The sequence below is a fragment of the Passer montanus genome, unplaced genomic scaffold (assembly GCF_014805655.1).
Source record: "Passer montanus isolate IOZ18808 unplaced genomic scaffold, ASM1480565v1 scaffold66, whole genome shotgun sequence".
NCBI lineage: Eukaryota > Metazoa > Chordata > Aves > Passeriformes > Passeridae > Passer > Passer montanus.
This window is the reverse complement of record NW_024371704.1, coordinates 4,595,678-4,615,738: the sequence shown is the minus strand read 5'-3', so window position 1 is coordinate 4,615,738 and position 20,061 is coordinate 4,595,678. Positions and strand designations below refer to the sequence as shown.

Here is a 20,061-nt window from a genome sequence, read left to right as displayed (position 1 = left end):
CTTTAAATCTGTTACATTGTCTGTTTTTAAACACATCTGTATTTCCTGATCAAAATTAGTCTGCCTTTTGTTGCTAAATTTATTTAGAAATCTCAAAGTATCTGTCTCCCACCCCAGTGTTACAATAATGGCTGGAGTTGGTTGCATATTACCCAAAGTAGTATTTCAAGAGTGTTGTTAGTTATAGTGCCTTTAATTTTATCAGTCTGGAAATGTTAGTAAGCAATTTCCATGTTCTTTGAAAGCATCCCTGTCTCGATGCCTTTGGTCTTTCCCAAGAGGAGACTTCACACATTTTATGTACTCACCACAAACTAACTCAAGATATTATTTACCTTTCAGATCTATTTTTCTGACATGCTGGTACCACCATAATTTCTGGTTAGTTAGGCTTTGCTTTTAAACAACTGTATGCTTATAAAGCTCTCTCTATCAGGATGGGAAAAAAAAAAACCACTACAAAATTTCACTAAGAACTTGTCGAAGTCAAAAATGTCACTCCATTTCTTTACGTGGATGACAATTTTCTAGTGCATTTTACTCCAAGGATTAATTTGAAACTTACCTTTTGATGGTTTCTGGATAGATCCTACTAATAAGCCTCAGAGGCCAGAGGTGCTCCAGGGAAGAAGTGGCCAGAATCAGTCATAGCCTTGCTCTGTTTTTAGGTGCAATGCATGGGTAAACACAGTAGTAATTATATTAAAATAATATTAATTATTAAAATGGCATCCCATCAAGAAAGAGGTATGTGGAAATCATTGTGGAAATCATAATTTAGTTACTAAACAGCATAATCTAGCATTTCAAGTTAAAAGAAAAAAAAAAGGGAAGACATGAAGAAAAGCATTTTGCCCTAAATGAGAGCATGCACAAAGTTCAGGAACCTCTGTCCTACTTGGATCTGAAATGGATCTTTAGCAAACTCTTCCTGAAGTGGCTGGAAAGGGAAAGAACCTTTATATTAATGAATTTCTTTTTATGTTGAAGTCTCAGATACTTCCAGAAGTGCAGATTACTATTTTGGTGCTCATTTACCTGTATTCGATATTTTAGCAATTGATAAGGATAAAAGCTGTTTACAGCACTGTTCTTCTCCAAACTGTATTATTTGTGTCTTTGATTCATCATACCTGAGTTTAAAAAAATACGAAAGTAAGATAGAACTGAAGTAATGGGTTTTAAAATCTTCCTTAGAGAAGATTGTGTGGGAACAGATCTCATTTCTGGGCAGAAAATCAAACAGTGAAGGAATTCATTACAGATGATTAATCTGTTTCTAGTTATGACTCCACCAAGTTTAAAGAGTAAAGTCTTTCATGATAAAAAATTGAAAATTGTTTCCTTGAATAGCATTCAGTTTCAGAAAGACCCAGAGTCTAGGATGTGAATTGGCTCTTCTTTCTCTGATACCAGGCTGGCTCTTGGTGATTTCCAGCTAATATTTGGTTTGGGGTTTCAGCAGTACCCACAGCATCTTTACCATGCTTGGAGTGGGGTTATTTGCACCTGCCAGTATCTCAACCAAAATTTGACACTTGCTGTCATAGGAAATTTGGAGTGTTTGCCCTCAATTTCAATTTAAAGGCTAAGACAGTGGAAAATAGATGCAGAATTTAGAATGAAGTGTCCAAAAGTAATAATCAGGTGTCATGAGTGAAGATTTATCACATTATTTCTTCCATCTGATGCTGCTGTTTTCACAGAATAAGCTGAGTTGGAAGGGACTCGATGTTACTTTGATTCTGACACACATGTTGGATCTGGAACAGATCTGCTAGACCAAATCCTGTACTGGCATATATTTGGTATAACTCTGTAGTATAAAACTGAAAGTTATTTAAAATGAGAACTGGCTTAGTGTCTACATCTCGGTACTCAGCCCATGAACACTTTTCTGTGCATGAGTAACAGTGATCCAAGACTCTCCAAGAGCTGGATCTGCTTGGAGGAAGAAGAGAAACAAAGGCTTGTGATCTCTGTATTCTCTGAATGGATAACAGCAGATTTGGTGTTACCTACAGCATGCTGCAGACCACCAGGCATAAAGCAAAGTAAATCTTTAAATTAATCCCTTTTGCTAGCATAATACAGCAAAACCCTGTATAATTCTGTGCATTTTTCTTAACTCTAACTCAGTCTGTGCAGTATCGTGGTATATACTTGTATTCATCTTACTTGCATTTTCAGTATTTATTACTGCAGGAAATTACTATTTAGTGACTATATAAATGAGTCTGAAGAGAGAGTATGAGTGACACAAAAGTGCTTAGAAATAAAGAAAAATCTGAAATACTAAATTATTTCTTTGAAGAATGTGAAGACAAGTATTGATAAAAATCAGCTCAAGGACAGCTATCTAATGTATGCAAAAATTCAGAAGAAATAATTCCCCTCCAGTCAAAGGTTTTGATTTTCAGTATTCAGCACAAACACAAGAATAAATGAGCCAGCATGTGGGAATTACCAGATCAGGATAACGCGTTAACAGTTTTGAATCAATAAGCCACCAGGCAGAACTGATTGATGTCAGAGTTGAGAGAGCCCAGGCTGGCCACTCTAAGGCTCTCCAAGACAATGTTCAGATTCAAGATGAGTACTTCTGAATCGAGCTTCCTAGAAATCAGCTCTATTTTTTGTTTCTTGTGCCCAATACTCACAACTTCAGGGAATGAAAAAGTACTTTCTAAGAGGAATTTGCCTATAGGCTCCATTATTTTGCTGGATATGAGGATATTCACAAATGTCATCACTTGAACCAAGACCTTAATTTTAAAGGCAGTGAATATAAATTTTAGGCTAGTTAAGCTTGCTACTATGGGAAAATACCTGCTGATAAATGGTTGTGGTCACAATGGCAATTCTAATGTCTATTATTTAGAGTGCATCTACTAAGAAATACACTTTGTTTACAAAAAAAGAAAACAACTCAGATGTGGGTTTGGATTTTTTGACTGAAACCAGAAGCAAAAGCACTGTTGACATGGTGCTAAGATTAAGATATTCTAGGCCTGTATAAACTCACAATAAAATTTTCCTTTTCTCTGCCAGAAGAGTAGAGATCACATGCCAAACTATGATTGCTGGTTTTGCCCTGAAGGGGACAGCTGAGTGAGATTAGTGAAACGGCCTGACGTGCGTGTCCGTGTTTAGGTCATGGGTTTAAATGCTGAGGGCCAAGCCTCCTACTAATAGGAAAAACTGGAAACCTGTTCAAAGAAATGCTACATCACTCTGAAGTGCGTGCCATGTCTTTAATATTTTTTAAAGGGTAACAGCTGCATTGTCCCAGAGGTGGAAGGAAAAATATGTCATGGCAGAATTTCTACCCAATAGAGCTGCGTTGAAAATATAACATCAGCAGGTTTCCAGAGAAAACTAGGGTAGAATTATGATTCAAAAGGGCAGTAAAGTACAAAACAAGAATTATGAAGCAATGCATAAAAGGTGACTAAGGCAGAGTCCAGAAGCTGCTGGCCATCTTTCTCTCAGCTGTCAAAATACTGTCAGCCTTTCTGCCCTTGGACTCCTTTGCAGTTTTATGATTAGACAGTCTCCTACAAGGAGGTGGTTTGTTTTCAGTCTCTAAAAAGGAATCTGGGGTTGAATTAAGATACCCAGTTTCTTGATACAATAAAACCCAGGCTCCTGCATTAAAAATGACAATAACAACTTTGCTGCAGATCGTGCATGGAGAGAACCATGTAGACAAAGTTTTCATCTACAGCCCCCTGGGATACCTGGGGATAATTGGCCAAAGGGACCTTTTAATATCATTAACTGCACGAGGAAAGCTTCACTCAGGCCCTAGATGGCAGAGCAAAGGGAATTGGGTAGGGTGAGGGAAGCCTTAGTGCTCCAGAGTATGAGCTGTATTAGTAACTACAGCAGTCAGGTTGTTAGTCTGCTAATTCCTCCTCTTTTGAGGGCTGAGATGGCATGATGCAGGATCCTGGATGCAGTAGCAAGAGGAGTAATTCCCCTGTTCAATTCTAAATCGGTATAATGTGATTTCAGTACTTGCTGTATTGTCAAGTTTCCAATACAGCAGGCATTCCTATACAAGGAAATGATACTTCAGTTCTCCACAATGAGCTTTTGTGCTACTTCCCAAATACAGAGGAAAAACAAAAGAAAGACGTTCTGTATTCTTTCTTTTCTTCAGCATTGCTTGCTGTCATTGCTAAACACACTGGTATCACAGGTGAGACTTAACATGTCTGCTTTTGCTAAATACTTTTATTTTTATTTATCTTGCAGAATTTCCTCAGAAGATGGCATTAGCAAAAATTAAGAAAGGTAATTATATTTACATCATCATTTAAGATTCTTTTACCACAATAATGAATGTATTTTCTTCTTTTGTTAGCTCTGAACAATACATAATTTGTCTTCTAACAAAAACAGCAATGTCAGTTGAAAATGAGTTCTTAGGCCAAATCTTCTTCTGTCTTCATCAAAGAATTTGAGGACAGTTGTGGTCACTGAAGATGGTAGCTGCAGTCTCTTCTCCACAAAATAAATACATCATGATTCTTTTTCCTCAGTAAAAAGAGGAACTTGGCAGAGATTCAAGCATGGTATAATTAGCCACAACGGGGAGCTCTTATGTGTGTGTTGAGAACAAGCTAAATGCTTTGCACTAATGCCTTTTTACTTTTAGAAAAGTAGGGAAAAAATGCTCTGAAATAGAGCTATTTAAGTATTATCAGTGGAGGAGCTACCAGAGGTTAGGGCAGATGCCCTAATTGCAAATTAAACAAGGGAGCAAGTTTCTATTCCTGAAGGGACAGAATTTTAACAGAACTTTAAATACCTGGTACCCCAGACTTCCAAAATAGCCAGTGCTAAAGTATTGGGAGTCCCTTACTGGAACACAGCTGGTCTGCTGAGGAAACTGTTCTTCCTAATGAGGATATTTCACTTTAGCACTTTTATTTAATGCTTTTAAAGCTTGTGAAGGCTTACCCTCCCCTTCCCCTTTGCACACTGGAGATGTGCACCTGGTTGGGGCCCACTGTGGGCAGCCAGAGCTCCACAAACACAGACTTGAGTACACTTTTTACAAGTCAGCTCCTCTTTTTCTGCTTACTCTTCTTCATCCCTCCTTCTACTCGGGACTTCCTGAATGGGTGTGCAGTTAACAACTTGCAGGAATGGAAACATTTGCACGTACATTTTGAAATAGACTATAATCAAATCACCTGTCTTTACAGAATGGTATTTGGAATATTTTCATATGAGATGATGATTTTCTTTTCTGTTTTCTGCTGTCTTTTCTATTCTTAATGTGTTAAAAAAAAATGTGATTATATGTGGATGCTACTAAGGTTGATTTTCCACACACACTGCAGACTTTGGCACTACTTCCTTTAAAGGATGACCCTAATTCCCTGCTTTTAATGACAATTCAGAACACATCCTATAAAATTCAGCCCATGGCTATCATCAGCACTATTGCACTTGTACTGTTGTTTCCAATAATGTAGTCTTGAATCTCGAGTCCTTGGAGAAAGATGTGGCATTTAGAAGTACAGTACTGGTTTGTGTGGTTAGGATTGTGTTGCCTTCTCTCTTCAAAAGTGGCTATAAAAGTTAGCTATGAGCTCAGCTAATTTGGACTTAATTTCATTTGCAAAAACCATTTTAGTATAAGACTACTCTAAATTTAAGACATCTGTTTTTAAGAATCTGTCATAATCCTGTAGCCTACTTTGCATACTCTTTATCTTCCTTCCTTTTTCAGTTTATATCTATCTAATAATCTCTTTGTGTTATTTTGTGGTATTGTGCAATGTTTGATGAGAGAATTTTTTCTGCAGTTCCTGTTGTCTGTGAACTCCTAGGAGATGGAACAGATGCTCCTGGTGGAGCCTTGCTGCTCCCTGTCTAGGCACCTGTCTCACCTCTGTTTTCAGCTGAAAGCACGGCACGTGCCTTGCACAGATTTCTCATATTTATTGCTCTGTGTGGGCTTAGCTTTCTGAGTCTGTGCTCCCTTTGCATAGTGAGAGAGGTGGAGCCCCTGAACTGTGGATCACACTGGCAGAGAATGAAATTTGTAATGAAGAATCAAAATTAAGCCATTCAGGAATGCTGAAAACAGTTGATTTGGTTGCTTTAGTCAAGAATATTTTAGTGATTTAATTTTGCATGCTGTGAATTTTTTTTTTGCTGTTCATGAAGTATTATAAAAATTGAAATGCAGTATATTGCCAATTAGTTCTTAGAAAAACACTCATTATGAGCTATTATAATATTTTGTATAAATTCAATGTGCATCAATAGCTTTTAATAATCATCTTGTTCTAGCAATGAATTTGAATATGTACCTGCCTAAAATAGGTGTAATGGGATTAACTTGTTTTCAAGTTGATAACCTAATTCTAAAATGCTAGGAATTTCAAAGTAATTGTTCTATATATATATATGTTTTTTTTTGGTGACAGCTGGTTGCACAACATTTTAGTCTCAATATTTTGTGAATTTTCACAGCTAAGCAAGGCCTTTATATGTTACACCTACTAAGATTTTCTTATATGATGGTTAAGTAGACTTTTCTCAGCAAGTCAGCTCAGATAAGAATCTTATTTCAAAATATCTATTATCAAGAATCTGAAAATTCCTCCACATGTATTTCATTATTGTTACCATGATTTTCAGCACACTATTTTAAGGAGAAAACTGAATATGGTGAGGAGTTGACTTTTGGGGATTGTCATATGGCTGTGTATTTTTCTTCCCTGCCAAAGGATGTGATATCATGCTGTGATATTCAGTCAAATTATGCAATATTCATTTGTTAACTTTTCCTTGGTTGATATTGTAGTTAGTGATTGCAAAATCAGAACTGGGACTGAAATATTGTAGAATAGCTGCTCTGTCTTCCTGTTTCCCGTATCTTTTTATAAGGACAAATTGCACTGCTAGGTATTTTTTCTGTTCTATTTCAAAACCCCTCCTTTTTTTCTTTTATTTGAACATTGCTTTGTGGTAACATTGAGTAAAACATGAGAAACAAGGATACGTACTTAGGTGCAAGTGATCCAGCTGAGTTTCAGGCCTTCTTCAAAATCAGAATAAAAACTAATTTTCAACTTAGAACGTGAATGTTTTGGAATTTTAAAGGACTCATTAGTTGAAATTTTTCAAGATGGAGTTTAGTGGCTACACAAACAGAGCAATAAACACCCCTATAATGTTCCAGTTAATTTAATTCCAGTTTATATTAAATATAAATAAAAAATCCAGTTTATATTAAATATAAATAATTAAATAGAATGCAATAAATTAAATAATTACTATAATTAAATACATTATAATACAATATATTTAATCTATATATAATTATATTTACTGGGTTTTATAATTATTTTATTTAATATTTTGTTCATATAATTATTCAATTAAATATTATGATTTAAAAAAGAACAAAAACAGCGCAAAAAAGCAGCAGTTATTTTATAGTTGGATTTTAGGCTGGAGTCACAGGTTTATTTTGTGAACTTTCACCACTTCTGCTGTTTTCTTGGGATGCATTTTATTTTTTTTCTTCCCCCACCCTCTTGATCATTTAGGATTGTTTCTAGGGCAGCCTGACTTCTGCTTCCATGCCCAAGAGCCTGGGGTCTGCCGGGGGTATTTCACCAGGTACTTCTACAACAAAGAGACAAAACTGTGTGAGGCATTCAAGTATGGTGGGTGCCTAGGAAACCAGAACAACTTCAGGACTTTGGAGGAGTGCCAGACTACCTGCCAAGACAACTGTGAGTTGATGGGTTTAATCACTCTTTGTTTTATTCTTGTACAAAAAATTGTGTGTTTTGCATGGAAAAAAGGCAATTTAGGGTGCCCTGAGGTGGCAGTAATTTGTATATGAAATATATGGTAATTATACATATTTTAAATTAAAGTACCAAAATATAAGGTACAGAGTAAAAAATTGGTAGGTACTAGGTAATATTTAAGGAATATTACATGACTCCTACGTTTTTTCTTTTCTCATGACAGCTACCCTAAAATCTGCCATTTGTGTTGCTTTATAGTACCATAAAACACTTCTGTATGTTTTTAACCCATAGGTCTGCATGTACTGCTTTCAAACCAAGTCTTGCAATGAAAGAGGTGTCCATGTAGGAATTTTTAACTCACTGTGTATTGCTAGCTTCCCACCAAGGATTCATGGAACACCTGTGTGTCCCTTGGGAATGACTTGGCTGTGCACCTTAGGCTACCAAAGCTATTCAGACTGACCACAGACCAGTCATTTCCTTCCTTGTCCTGCTTATTCCAATAAATTATTCTACATCAGGATACAGTAACCTTCAGAGCTCCTCTCCCTTCACCAAGTGCCTCATTTTATTCATGATGTGAATACATTTTCCCATCGAGAGCCTCCAGACCATTTTATCTTGCTTGTCTCTAGTGGGCCTTTTTCCAGCACTGTTTCATAAGCTGTCATTTTGGCAAGGGGAACTCAAGCTTATTGACACTTATAGTAGAAAAGACCCACTATGCTTCTTTTTAAAGATTTTGTTGGTTTTTTTTTTAAATTATAAAGATAGACCCATGTGCCGTTCCCATACTTTTGCTGAAATATTTCTTCCCGGGCTGTGATTCCACTTTTACCTTCTGGACTAAAAGCTGCAGAATATTCTTTTTCATTACTTTAGTCTAAAATAACATTTTCATGTAAATTTGCAGAGACACAAGAAGAGAGGGTTGCCATGGTCTGAATAGATCAAAGCTTTTATTTTTGAGATACTGAATAATTTATACCAATTTTTGTTTGGTTTTTCTTAACAGTTTTCACTTCTTTTTTATTTTTTTAATTTAGCAAATTTATTGCCAGCTGTTACAGCTGAAGAGCATCCCAGCTCTGTGAACAGCAGCTCCCCAGCAGAAGAACATCTATTTTCATGTAAATTTGCATGGACACAAGAAGAGAGGGGTTGCCATGGTCTAAATAGATCAAAGCTTTTATTTTTGAGATACTGAATCATTTATACCAATTTTTGTTTGGTTTTTCTTAACAGTTTTCACTTCTTTTTTATTTTTTTTAATTTAGCAAATTTATTGCCAGCTGTTACAGCTGAAGAGCATCCCAGCTCTGTGAACAGCAGCTCCCCAGCAGAAGAACATCCCAGCTCTGTGAACAGCAGCTCCCCAACAGAAGCACCCAGCCAGTCTCCTGGGATTTTTGGTAAGAATTTGCTTTTGCTGTTTATAATCAAGCCTTTGTTGCTCCTTGGTTTGTCCACTGATTTTCCCCATTTATTTGTATGTCACTGGAAATACCTGAGCACAGGGTTGAGCACATTGACATTAAAAGTAGCTTCAGAGCCACTTTCTTGCCATCAGTACTTATTTTGCAAAAGGCTTACAAATGCAAAGGTTACAATGTCTGCTGGCAATATAAAAATAACCTTTCCAAGCTGTGTATGATTTAAATTTTGCATTGTAGAATTAAGGAAGAAAAAGAAAACCCATTGCAAAGTTGTTTCAGCAACCTGAGTTTCCTGAGCCTTTGGGCCTTAGAGATGTTGCTTGGCAACTGGCATCAGCAGTGGGTTTGAGCAGGGCCAGCAGGTACCAGCCACAGCTGATTTCCAGAGCTTGGATGTGTCTACATATCCCACCCTTGACTGTTTCACACCAACTGTCTCTATTTTTTTTCTTTTAGGTAATTTGTTGCCAGCTGCTCCAAATGAGAAGTCTAATGCCTGGAACAGGAGTTCCCCAGAGGAGGAGCCCAACCAGTTCCCCATTTTTTTTGGTAAGAATTAGCTTTTGTAGTTCTTAGCTCTCAGTCTTTGATATGGATTGCATTTCCATTTTAACCAATTTTCTGACATACCTGAGACTAAAGAATGGGTTTTGATCGTTGCCAAAGGATTTGATAAGCAGAGAAAGTCAAAACAAAAGAATATGTCACAACTTATGCATCTCTCATAAATATCAGCAAGCGGAAGACTGACCACTCTCTTTAAAAAAGTGTGACCCTCCTAAAGGCCTGATTAATACAAAGAAGAAAAGCAGTGATGCATAATTCTTTCAGTTGAAATTAATATTTTTGTGAGCATCTAATAGGGAATTGATTTAAATTCCTTTTGTCCATTAACAAAGAACAACATTTGGATTTTAGAATATAGCATAGTATAATATATTTAATACCATAATGTTTGCATTTTCACTGTGACCATATTAAACTCACTTTTGGGTTGAGTCTAATCACAGTGAGTATGCATTAATTTTAAATGCTTTAATTAATTTAATTACTTTTAATTTCATTAATTTAAAATGTTGCTCCAAGGTATTTTTGCACTACATATTATGAAAACGCAGACGGGACTCTGGATCTTTGCTGAGAAGGGATAGGCTTTAAGAGTATCAGCAGCTGGACACTGTCCACTGTAGGTGGCTGTTGCTTGTACAGGGTAATTGAATTTGAAGCGTGTCATTTTTATGATCCACAGTTGTGCAAGAGGAAGCAACAAACAGTTGGAAAGAGCCTGAGCATTCTCACCAAGTATTTATGTTGTGTTTTTTGCTTTTGCACTTGCTTGCACTTCTGGGAGGACTGAGTGATGACACAGACTCACTAAGGGTTTTGCATTTTGTATGTTCTGTAAGATAACAGGTGTGTAGGTGGCATTCCTGTGCCCTTTGCTTGGAATGGAGTGTCTAATAAAGCATGAGTGTGTGTTGTACCTTGTTTTTTGCCTGCACTGTAATCTACAAGCACTGCTGGTTTGATGTAAGTTTCTGTACAGTTTGTTTGTTTACCACATGCAAAGCATCAATGCACTCTGGTATTTAAATGAATGAACATAAAACAGTAAAGCTTTGGCAGCCTGTTTTACTGAAAACTATGTGAATTACATCAGGTCTGGTAATAAGTCTGGGGGCATTAAGGGGCATTCCCTGAAGGTTTTTATTTTTTATTCCCTGAAGGTGTGAATGCCTGAATCCTTCAGACAGCTAACACATACCAGGAAACCTATACCCATGCCTCACTATGTTTTCTCAGAGGAAATGGAAGGGCTTTTGATTGTGTCAGCAATAGGGAATTTTCCTGCACAGCAGACTTTGAGTGTAAGAGAAAGAGAACTGAAGATTGATGGAACAAAGAGTCAGTGGAGCAGAAGGGGTTGGGTGAGAAGCACAGCTGTGGAAGGACCAGGGAATTTCAGTGGAAAATCTGAAGACACAACAGGTTCTTCCTGATTGTGTGACTTTGTCTTGCCCTTGTCTGCTTCATGCAGCCTTCTGCTCCTGTTCTGTCTATTTTGTACCCCTCAGGCTGCTGGAACGGGCTACAGGTGCTTTTGTGCAATTCCAGTAGAGGGGAAGGCCAAAGATGACAGCTAATTTCTCCACAGAGACAGTGAGAGCATTGTCTCCATTGCTGCTGTTTCTAGAGGTGGAGCTATCAAGTGAAGTTCCAAGGCAGAGACAGGTCACACAAACATGCAGGGTAACTGTTTTTCACCTTCTGAAAGGAAAAAAAATATTACAATGGCAGATCAATTTGTCTGTGCTTGAGGAGAGGGGCATCAGCCACTCCTTCCCAAACAGTTCACCCTGATCCTCACCTCATATGTGAAGTCAAGTTCTATTTGCTATGTATATTGGCCTGGCTATGGGTCTTTCTCAAAGACCTTTTAAAAAATTAAATATAATTTAGTTAATTTACCTGAAAACATGAAAAAAATTTACAAGGAGTTTTCCCTTATAGAATACCTCACTTCACAATTGACATGATATTTCATCTTGATTTTAAGAAGAAAAGGTTTTTTTGGTATGTGTAACTCTATAACAATATCAGGTTTTTAGATTTACAATATAGTTCTCAATCTTCAGAAGATTACACTGTTCTATGGCCAAATAAAGCAAACCATGGATACAGACATGAAGTTTCTAGCGCTCTGAGCAATGAACTTTCTGCAGAGATTGAAGATTGTTCTGGTCTCACTCTGCTGAAACATCTATAATAACTTTTATTCTGTGCAAAGTAAGAGAGTGAGGCTAAGGATCATAGCTTTCATTTCATGTGATCTATGGTAGGAAATTGTAAGCACTATACCTACATTTGATTTGTGAGATTTGAGTGGGAGACAGGATCAAAAGTCAAATTTCAGCTCAGCAAATTTGGAATAGCACAAGGATGCAGGTTCTGTGAGTACAGAGTCAGGGTCATCTCTTACCAATATAAATTGGCACAGTTCTGTTTGCTTTAATGGATCTGCACCAATTTATACCTGTGGATTACTGTCAAGTGCAGATGATTCGTTATTTTTGTAATAGCCTGTCCACTTGAAGATTCTTTTATTTTCGCTTTGCTGCAACCAGAAATGAGGAGCTGAAGTCTGCACATACTGAAAATCTGGCAATGAACCTGAAGCTTCATGAATGTCACACACTCATGTCTAGGGAGAAATAGTGCTCACAGCATTCCCTTTCCTCCTGAGATAATTCCAAACTTGTTTTCTAGTGTCAATAATTAGCACTCCGTTGTCACACAAGCCCTGCAAAGCCTGAGAGATAAGGATTATTGTTGCAATGCAGAGCTTGGGGCTCTTTCTGATAAATATGAGTCTGGATGTGCATTTTTCAGAGATTCTGAGATTGATTATGATCATGTCATGTGTTTATACCTCAGGGGGATGGGATTCAACAAAGGGCTGTATTATAGGAATTGAATCTTAAACCATACAATGTGTACCTCTTTTTATGTGTTTTTGTGGCTTGTGGGACTTTTACTTCTTTCATTTTCTTTTTTTTTCTTCATAAAATAAGCAGGAGAGAACTTTTCAACAACTCTCAGGAAAATGGGGTTGTGAAATGGAAACATTTGGGAGAGAAACTCAAGAATAGGCACAGCAGCTCAATTTTCTGTTCCATCACATCCATAAATACAGCACTTGGAACTGGAGCTGAACAGAGACCACTCACCTGCTGTAATGTTCTGGTGACACTGTTTACACACTGCCTCACAGGCTTTCACATTTTCCTGCCAATAGACACTCTGGGCATGACACAGGGAATGTTTTCTGCTTACCTGAAGTCAAGTCTTTTAGTGATCAGTACATTCAAATAAATTTATAATTTTTATGATCTTCAGCATAGAGGAAATGATAAGTTATTTAGTTTTTCTTTTAAAATGCTGTTTTGTTGGGAAAAAAAATGGCTCCAGGTAGCAAAATTAAGAGATTTTCTTCACAGGCTGGTTGCTTCTGTAAGTGAAGAACATGCAGATGTTTTGAACATAAAGGAACAGTGTTTGGTATTTAGGGCATGTATGTGACAGTGATACAGGCAAGGAATAACAATTTTTTGGGGAAGAAAACAAGAGGGATTCTGAATAGCACCTGGCTCTCTCTGGTGCACTGTACATGCACAGGCAGTCCTTGTTCACCTCATCGCTGGCTCCATGGTTCCCCCAAATCTTGCAGTCATTGTGGGAACTCCTTCATGAGGGGACTGTGGACTCCCTGGAGAATTCTACATGACAGATAAGTAATGTACATTACAAAGTGTGTATTTGGATTCTCTGTTGTAATTAACAAGCCTGTGCTGTTTGGTCCTTTGCTCACTGGCAAGCCTTTCTGCTCTGGTCTTTGTAGGTTCAGAAATTAGCAGGTTTAAATAGGCGAGCTATGCTGAACATGTGCTTTGGAAACTAACATCCTCTCCAGCTACAGAGAAATGAAATTGGCTCAGGAGTTCTCAGAGCAGTACCTAAAGCATTGCCTTAGTTAATTTAACTACCATCTTCATCATTAAAAACCCACTAGGTTTAATATAGATTTTATCAACTGTGGACTTCTACTTTGGACTCAGAGTGAAACTTAGTCTTGCAATTGTGAAAAGTTAAGAGGTTCTCATTTTATAACTTGAAACTAATATAGTGTATCTTGAAAAAGCAACTCATTACACGGTTTTTAAATTTCAGATTTTTTTTAAATAGTATGATGTTGCTAACACACCATTCTAGCTCTTTCCCAGCAATTTTTCATACTTTTTCAGCACACCACTTCAGCTATTATCGAAAAAGCAACTCATTACTTGGTTTTTAAATTTCAGGTTTTTTTTTATAGTATGATGTTGCTAACACACCACTCTATTTCTTTCCCAGCAATTTTTCATACTTTTTCAGCACACCACTTCAGCTATTATACATTTCAGATGAACCTTTTTTTAGCAGCTGTACTGTATGTAAGACACCTAAGATGTAGCACATGCTTTTTGGATATTTTGTCAGCCCCCTGCATTGCCCAGGTTTTAATGCATAACTTGCTTTCAGCAGCTTATCTGCTTCCTACTTTTGTGACCACAGGATATCTTCAGCTTTGCTGTAACCCAAATTATTTCCTCAAATTTTTATTTTGTTTTTCCACTGAACTCCTTCTGTGTGGCTTTGTGTCTTCAAGAGTTCCATCTGACTGGCTTCACATTTGCCTTTATACATTCATTAATTGCATTTATGCACCCAGTTCTGCTGCTCCCTGAGGAAAAATGGTGCTCTTTTGGTGATATAATGGCTCCCATTCAGCTTCTTGCAGCCTGTGCAGCAATTTTATCAGTTCCCATTTGTCTATTAGTCACTCTGGAATGACAGATAATGGAGTTCTTCCAGGCTTGGGAATTCTGAGCTTGTTGCAGTGCCCAGGTCCTTTGGCTACCTCAGGTTCATCCTCCAGTGTTTCAGTTCTCACTTGCAGCCATCCTGAAGGAGCAAACCACCAGGCTCTCCTCGGAATGGTAAAATCCTGCCAGCAGCACTAACACACCGGAATCTCCATTAATTTGTGCACTTGTTCTTCACAGTCAGTCCTTTTTTTTATTCTGCAAGTTGCAAGCTCTTGTTTTATAACTGCTCAATGGTTGCTGACAGACCCTGTTACTTAGGTCAAGTTTTCTGTAGTCATTCAACAAACTCAGCACTGAGATTTTGAATCTTACACTGGAAATGCTTTTAGCTTCTCCTTGGTTCCAGAATGTCTAGCAGTGATTCACTCCATTAATTATTAGAAATATTTACCACATTTTTAAAGCTGTCCATGTTTAATTTATTTCACGTCACTTTCTACAAATGCTTCACTTGAAACTCCTCAAAATGAATTTGTGTGCTCTCTCCTATGGCATAAATGGCAATTTTATCACTGACAACACAGGTAAAGATATAGCTTTCAGGTAAGCTTTTGCTGGCAATCCAAAGACAGAATGATATTTTACTGCACTATTATTTTGTTTTGCAATCATAAAAAGATGCTTATGCCAAGTATCTTGGATTTTCAGGAGAGCAGAATTAAATTTGCCAGCAAAAAATTTCAAATAATATTGACATGAAGCTGCAATGCTGCAGTGTTGCATTTTACTGCACTATTATTTGTTTGCAATCATAAAAAGATGCTTATGCCAAGTATCTTGGATTTTCAGGAGAGCAGAATTAAATTTGCCAGCAAAAAATTTCAAATAATATTGACATGAAGCTGCAATGCTGCAGTATTGTTTTACCTTATTTTTTTTTTGGTACTTCCAGAACCCCCTCCTATCCCATCCTTGTGCATGACCCCCATGGACAGAGGGCTTTGCAGAGCCAAAGAATTAAGATTTTTCTACAACTTCTCAACTGGAAGGTGTCGCCCATTTAGCTACAGCGGCTGTGGTGGGAATGAGAATAATTTTTATTTTACTGCACTATTATTTTGTTTTGCAATCATAAAAAGATGCTTATGCTGAGTATCTTGGCTTTTCTGGAGAGCAGAATTAAATTTGCCAGCAAAAAATTTCAAATAATATTGACATGAAGCTGCAATGCTGCAGTGTTGTTTTACCTTATTTTTTTTTTTTTGGTACTTCCAGAACCCCCTCCTATCCCATCCTTGTGCATGACCCCCATGGACAGAGGGCTTTGCAGAGCCAAAGAATTAAGATTTTTCTACAACTTCTCGACTGGAAGGTGTCGCCCATTTAGCTACAGCGGCTGTGGTGGGAATGAGAATAATTTTGTCTCCAGGAAGTCGTGTTTGAGGATCTGCAAGAAAGGTATGGGAAGTGATACTGCCCTCGGCTATCCTTCAGAGGTAAATATTGTGCGGGTCAAAACATTCTCTTGCCACTTTTGGTAGTAAGGACTGGCCTGATCACATGTAGGAGTTGGGAGTCTCAGAAAAGTGAAAATGGAAATCAGGAGAGATACACAGCTAGAGAGAGAAGGAGGGACAGTAAGTGCAGTGTAAAGGAACAGCAATAACACAACTTGGCGTTGGTCAGGCAGATGAAGATTTTAGGTAAGACAATGGTTTTTTCTTTTTTTTTTTTAAGATTAATTGAAACAAGCCTTGTCTCTTGTTTCTGATAATTTTGGATGTCTTCTAATCTTACTTTGTTAATTTTACCTTTAGGATTCAATAAGAAAAAAGGTGAAAGAAGATTAATAAAAATCAAGAAAAAAAGAAAGAAACAGCCAGTAAAGGCCCTGGATATGGAAATCATCCCTGAAATAATGCAACTTTGATTTTTTTAATAGAAATGTGATGTAAACTGCTCTTCACCTGTGAATGAAAACCTTCAGTGTACACTATTAAAATATATTTACCGATTATTTTGATTATATATTACTAAGCTGCTTATATATTTTTATGTATTCCTCAGTCATGTTAATAAACATTACCTCTTACTTTGCTAAAGGCTTTTAAATTGCAGTTTGCTTACATATAATTGTCAGAGCTGCAGCAGGACAACAAACTATGTGAGTGAATAGTTAAAATGCAGAGAAAATTCAGATTTAATCTCTTACCCCATTATTCTTTTTGAATTCCATTTTTGTTCTAAAGAAAGCATAATACTTGTGAAAGAATAATCACTAGTCAAGCACAATTGTTCCAATTATCGATTCAAAGATAGGTGTATTGCTATAAAAAGGAAATAAGCACTGGATTTGTTTTAATCAGACTTATTCTAGGTTGTGCAGGCCTAGATTTAACTCCATTGAAGTGCATGTAATTACAGTACTGTAAAATGAGTATAAAATCAGAATTAATGCACCAAAATCCATAGAGGGAATGTTAAAGCTTGTAAGGGTGTGAAGCAGAGTGGCAAATTTCTGGAAAGATTTAAAATTGTGTTGGGGTCATTGATTTTTATCCTTGTTACTGATCTAGATTCATGGCTAAGCTTTACTGCTGAAATTGTAAAAAATTATGCATTCTAAATATCAGAATGAGGGGATAAGTCAAATCAGATTTTTATACTGAAATTTTATCCAAATCTCTTTCCTGGCGCTGAAGTCCTTTCATGGCTCTTTCAGTCTAGGATGCATTAATTCTGACTTGACAGATTCTCAAGGAGCAGGAGTGTACAGCAGAGAGCACTTGTGTAGAGCCTTGTCCTGTGAAATGTGTGAGCACCACAGACTACCACTGCAATAACCACATAAATGAAGTGCAGTTCTGCCAGGAAACCTGTAAACTCCACAGAATTAACCTGGCACATTTTGACTCCCTGTTTCACTTTCAATTTGCTATCTTCCTGTTCTGGTTCATCCCTCTGCCCTTTCTCTCCAGGTTTTCCTGCACTTCCTGCACCAGGAGTGGAGTCTGTAGGTGTGGGTGCCCAGCAGAGCAGTGGGGTAAATACTCAGACCAGCTGGAATCCCTTCTTGCAGATAAGTGGATAACCCATGGATTAAACTGCTCCCAGACCTCTCCACTTCTCCCATGGCACCTGCCTGAGCACAGCAGGTCGTGTAGCCTCCCCAGGGAGAGTGGATTTAGGCACATTTGGGGTGGGAGGATCAGGATTTGCCCTTATCCTTCCACACTGGCACTGCTTGTGTCTGCCTGGCTAGGGATGCAGTGAGGGCACAAATGTCTGCACCTCCCCTTGTCTGCATCTTATGGTCAAGCCAGTAAAAATGTCTGATCTGCCACTCTTAGCTGTAAAAATTCCCCATGGGCTGCCAGTATTAAAACTTACATAATTGCTAGATTATGTGATGTACCTCAAAGGGAGGCGGAGCTGAGGTCAAGTTTTAAACAGCATTAAACTAAAACATCTAGGGCTTTCCTGTAAAAGACAAGGAAACGCATTAAGCCATCCCACCAAAAATATGGGAAAGGATTTGTAAGATTTATGAGATTGATTAGATTACAAACTGAAATGATGAATTTTCTAAAACAATGTTTTGAAATGAGACAGTAGATATAGAAGGATGGGAAAGAAAAGATAGATTTGTATGCAGATTGTCTTGTGATTCCTGTGTCATTTCAGTGTCTCTCCTTCAGGCTCCCTCTTGTTCCAGCAACTTGTCCTTGGCTGCCTGGACTCAACACCTACAAAACCCACATGGGAAAAGAAATCTGGGGAAAGAATCATCCTTTCTGTCCCAGCAGAACCCTCGCTCTGTGGCTGCTCTCCATTTCATAAGCTTCCTTCTTGCTGAGCTCTACTGCCAACTAACAGGGTCTCCTCCCAGGACTGTGAGACTCCTCCAGGGCTGCTGTAGCTAGGACAGGCCTGACAGGTACTCTCCCATCCTCTCCTACCCTGTACCGAAGAAACTTCTTGTGCTGCCGTAGTACATTTTGTAATAACAGCAATTAAGGGATGCAGCGAGGTCTCTGTTGTGTCATTGTTCAGACAGAAGGGAGTTTGTACTGCTAGCATCTCCAGAGTACCTCTGTTTCAAGGGACTGAGAAAACATTTCACAGTGATTCATCTGTCAGGCTTGTTACTCAGTGCATCGGGAACCAAGGCTGCAGTGTCACAGACTGTAAAAACCTGATTATAATCAAGGTTTGATCAGAGAGTGCAGGCTGCTCTCAGCTGTGTGTGCACTCAGTTTGGCCGCCACACCAGCTATCCAGCTGTTTCTGTTTTTGTTTAGCTCTACAGTACACAGAGCTATTTTTTCCCACAAAAAGTCCAAACTGCACTGTGATATGATCTTCAGCATAGCAAGAAGTTTCTTTTGTGCCCTTCTGCTTCATTCACTTCTCTTTGCTCCTGTACCTCCCATAGCTGCAGAACAATCCAAGACTAAAACAAAAAGGTCTACGCATTTCCCAAAGACAACTAAAGGATGAGCAGGGACAGAACTGAGGCACAACACAGGAAAAGGTATGGATCAGGTGCCAGAATGCCAAAGCAGTCAGAACATGAGGCTGTGCTAAGGTATTGGAGTGACTGTACAGTTCCACTTGACTAGAGTCCATTCATCCAGTCATTTCATTCCAGAATTTTCTCAGTTGCTTTGGAGAGGAAATGTAGAGTGGTGTGAAATTTCTCCCATGCTGTATGATAACAGCCAACAAGCTGAAGCAGTTTCACAGAGGTTTGATTAGCTTTCCATATATCATCTGACCTGCAAGAACTTGGTATGTGTCCTTAATCCACACAAATCATAAAACAAAATATCTTTGAGAAATTACTTAGAGCACTTTATTCTTTTTTTTCCCCTCTCATTTTTACTGGTATGCCCTCCTTTTTCTCCTTTTATTTTCTACCTTCTACTTCAGTTTTATTTCCAGTTCACTTGAGCCAGCATTTCTCCCTGCATCTCCAATCCACTTACTCCCTCAAAGCTGACAGTTTTTAATTACATTTTGAGCAAGTCTTCTCTTCATCTTTCTGGCTTCTACCTTCTGTAACATAGTGAAGGGGGGACCTAAGGGTTACATTTCCTAAACGGTTGTTTTCAATGGTGTCTCCAAAGAAAGAGCGACGTGCAGGTAAAGCAGAGTTGTGTGGTTACACACAGGGTAATTCCTGAATTAATTATTACTGAATTAATCAATTCCTGAATTAATTAAGGGGTAAATCCTTGTGATGAGCTTCCTCGCCTGCGTTTATGCCCCGGGCGGCCGCGAGAGGGCGGCGGCGGCGCGGCGAGCGCCGGGCGGGATGGCTCTGATGGAGCGGGGGGAATTCCCTGGATTTACCCTCTCTTCTCGCTTCTCAGCCTTCTTTGGTCCCAGTGCAGGGAGCTTTGCACGTTTAGGTCTCCTTGAGCTGCTCCTGCCTTCGCTGTCGGCAAGCAGGACAGCCTGTAAGGG

The 20,061-nt window shown here is 38.3% G+C and overlaps 1 protein-coding gene across 6 annotated transcripts in view; it reads left to right on the top strand.

The window, feature by feature from the left end:
• The window catches only part of TFPI (tissue factor pathway inhibitor), a 65,232-nt gene extending 48,538 nt beyond the window's left edge, over positions 1-16,694 (top strand). For 5 of the 6 annotated variants that reach the window (XM_039728757.1, XM_039728762.1, XM_039728759.1 and 2 more), the window contains 8 exons: positions 4,261-4,299; positions 7,578-7,766; positions 8,837-8,907; positions 9,100-9,202; positions 9,683-9,775; positions 15,545-15,670; positions 15,994-16,050; positions 16,410-16,694. In XM_039728757.1, the coding sequence (XP_039584691.1) occupies positions 4,261-4,299; positions 7,578-7,766; positions 8,837-8,907; positions 9,100-9,202; positions 9,683-9,775; positions 15,545-15,670; positions 15,994-16,050; positions 16,410-16,522 (791 nt within the window). In that variant the 3' untranslated portion in view covers positions 16,523-16,694. Of the gene's footprint in view, positions 1-4,260; positions 4,300-7,577; positions 7,767-8,836; positions 8,908-9,067; positions 9,203-9,682; positions 9,776-15,544; positions 15,671-15,867; positions 16,051-16,409 lie in introns of all 6 variants that reach the window. The other variant, XM_039728763.1, reaches the window with a different exon arrangement.
• The last annotated feature ends 3,367 nt before the right edge of the window (positions 16,695-20,061 follow it).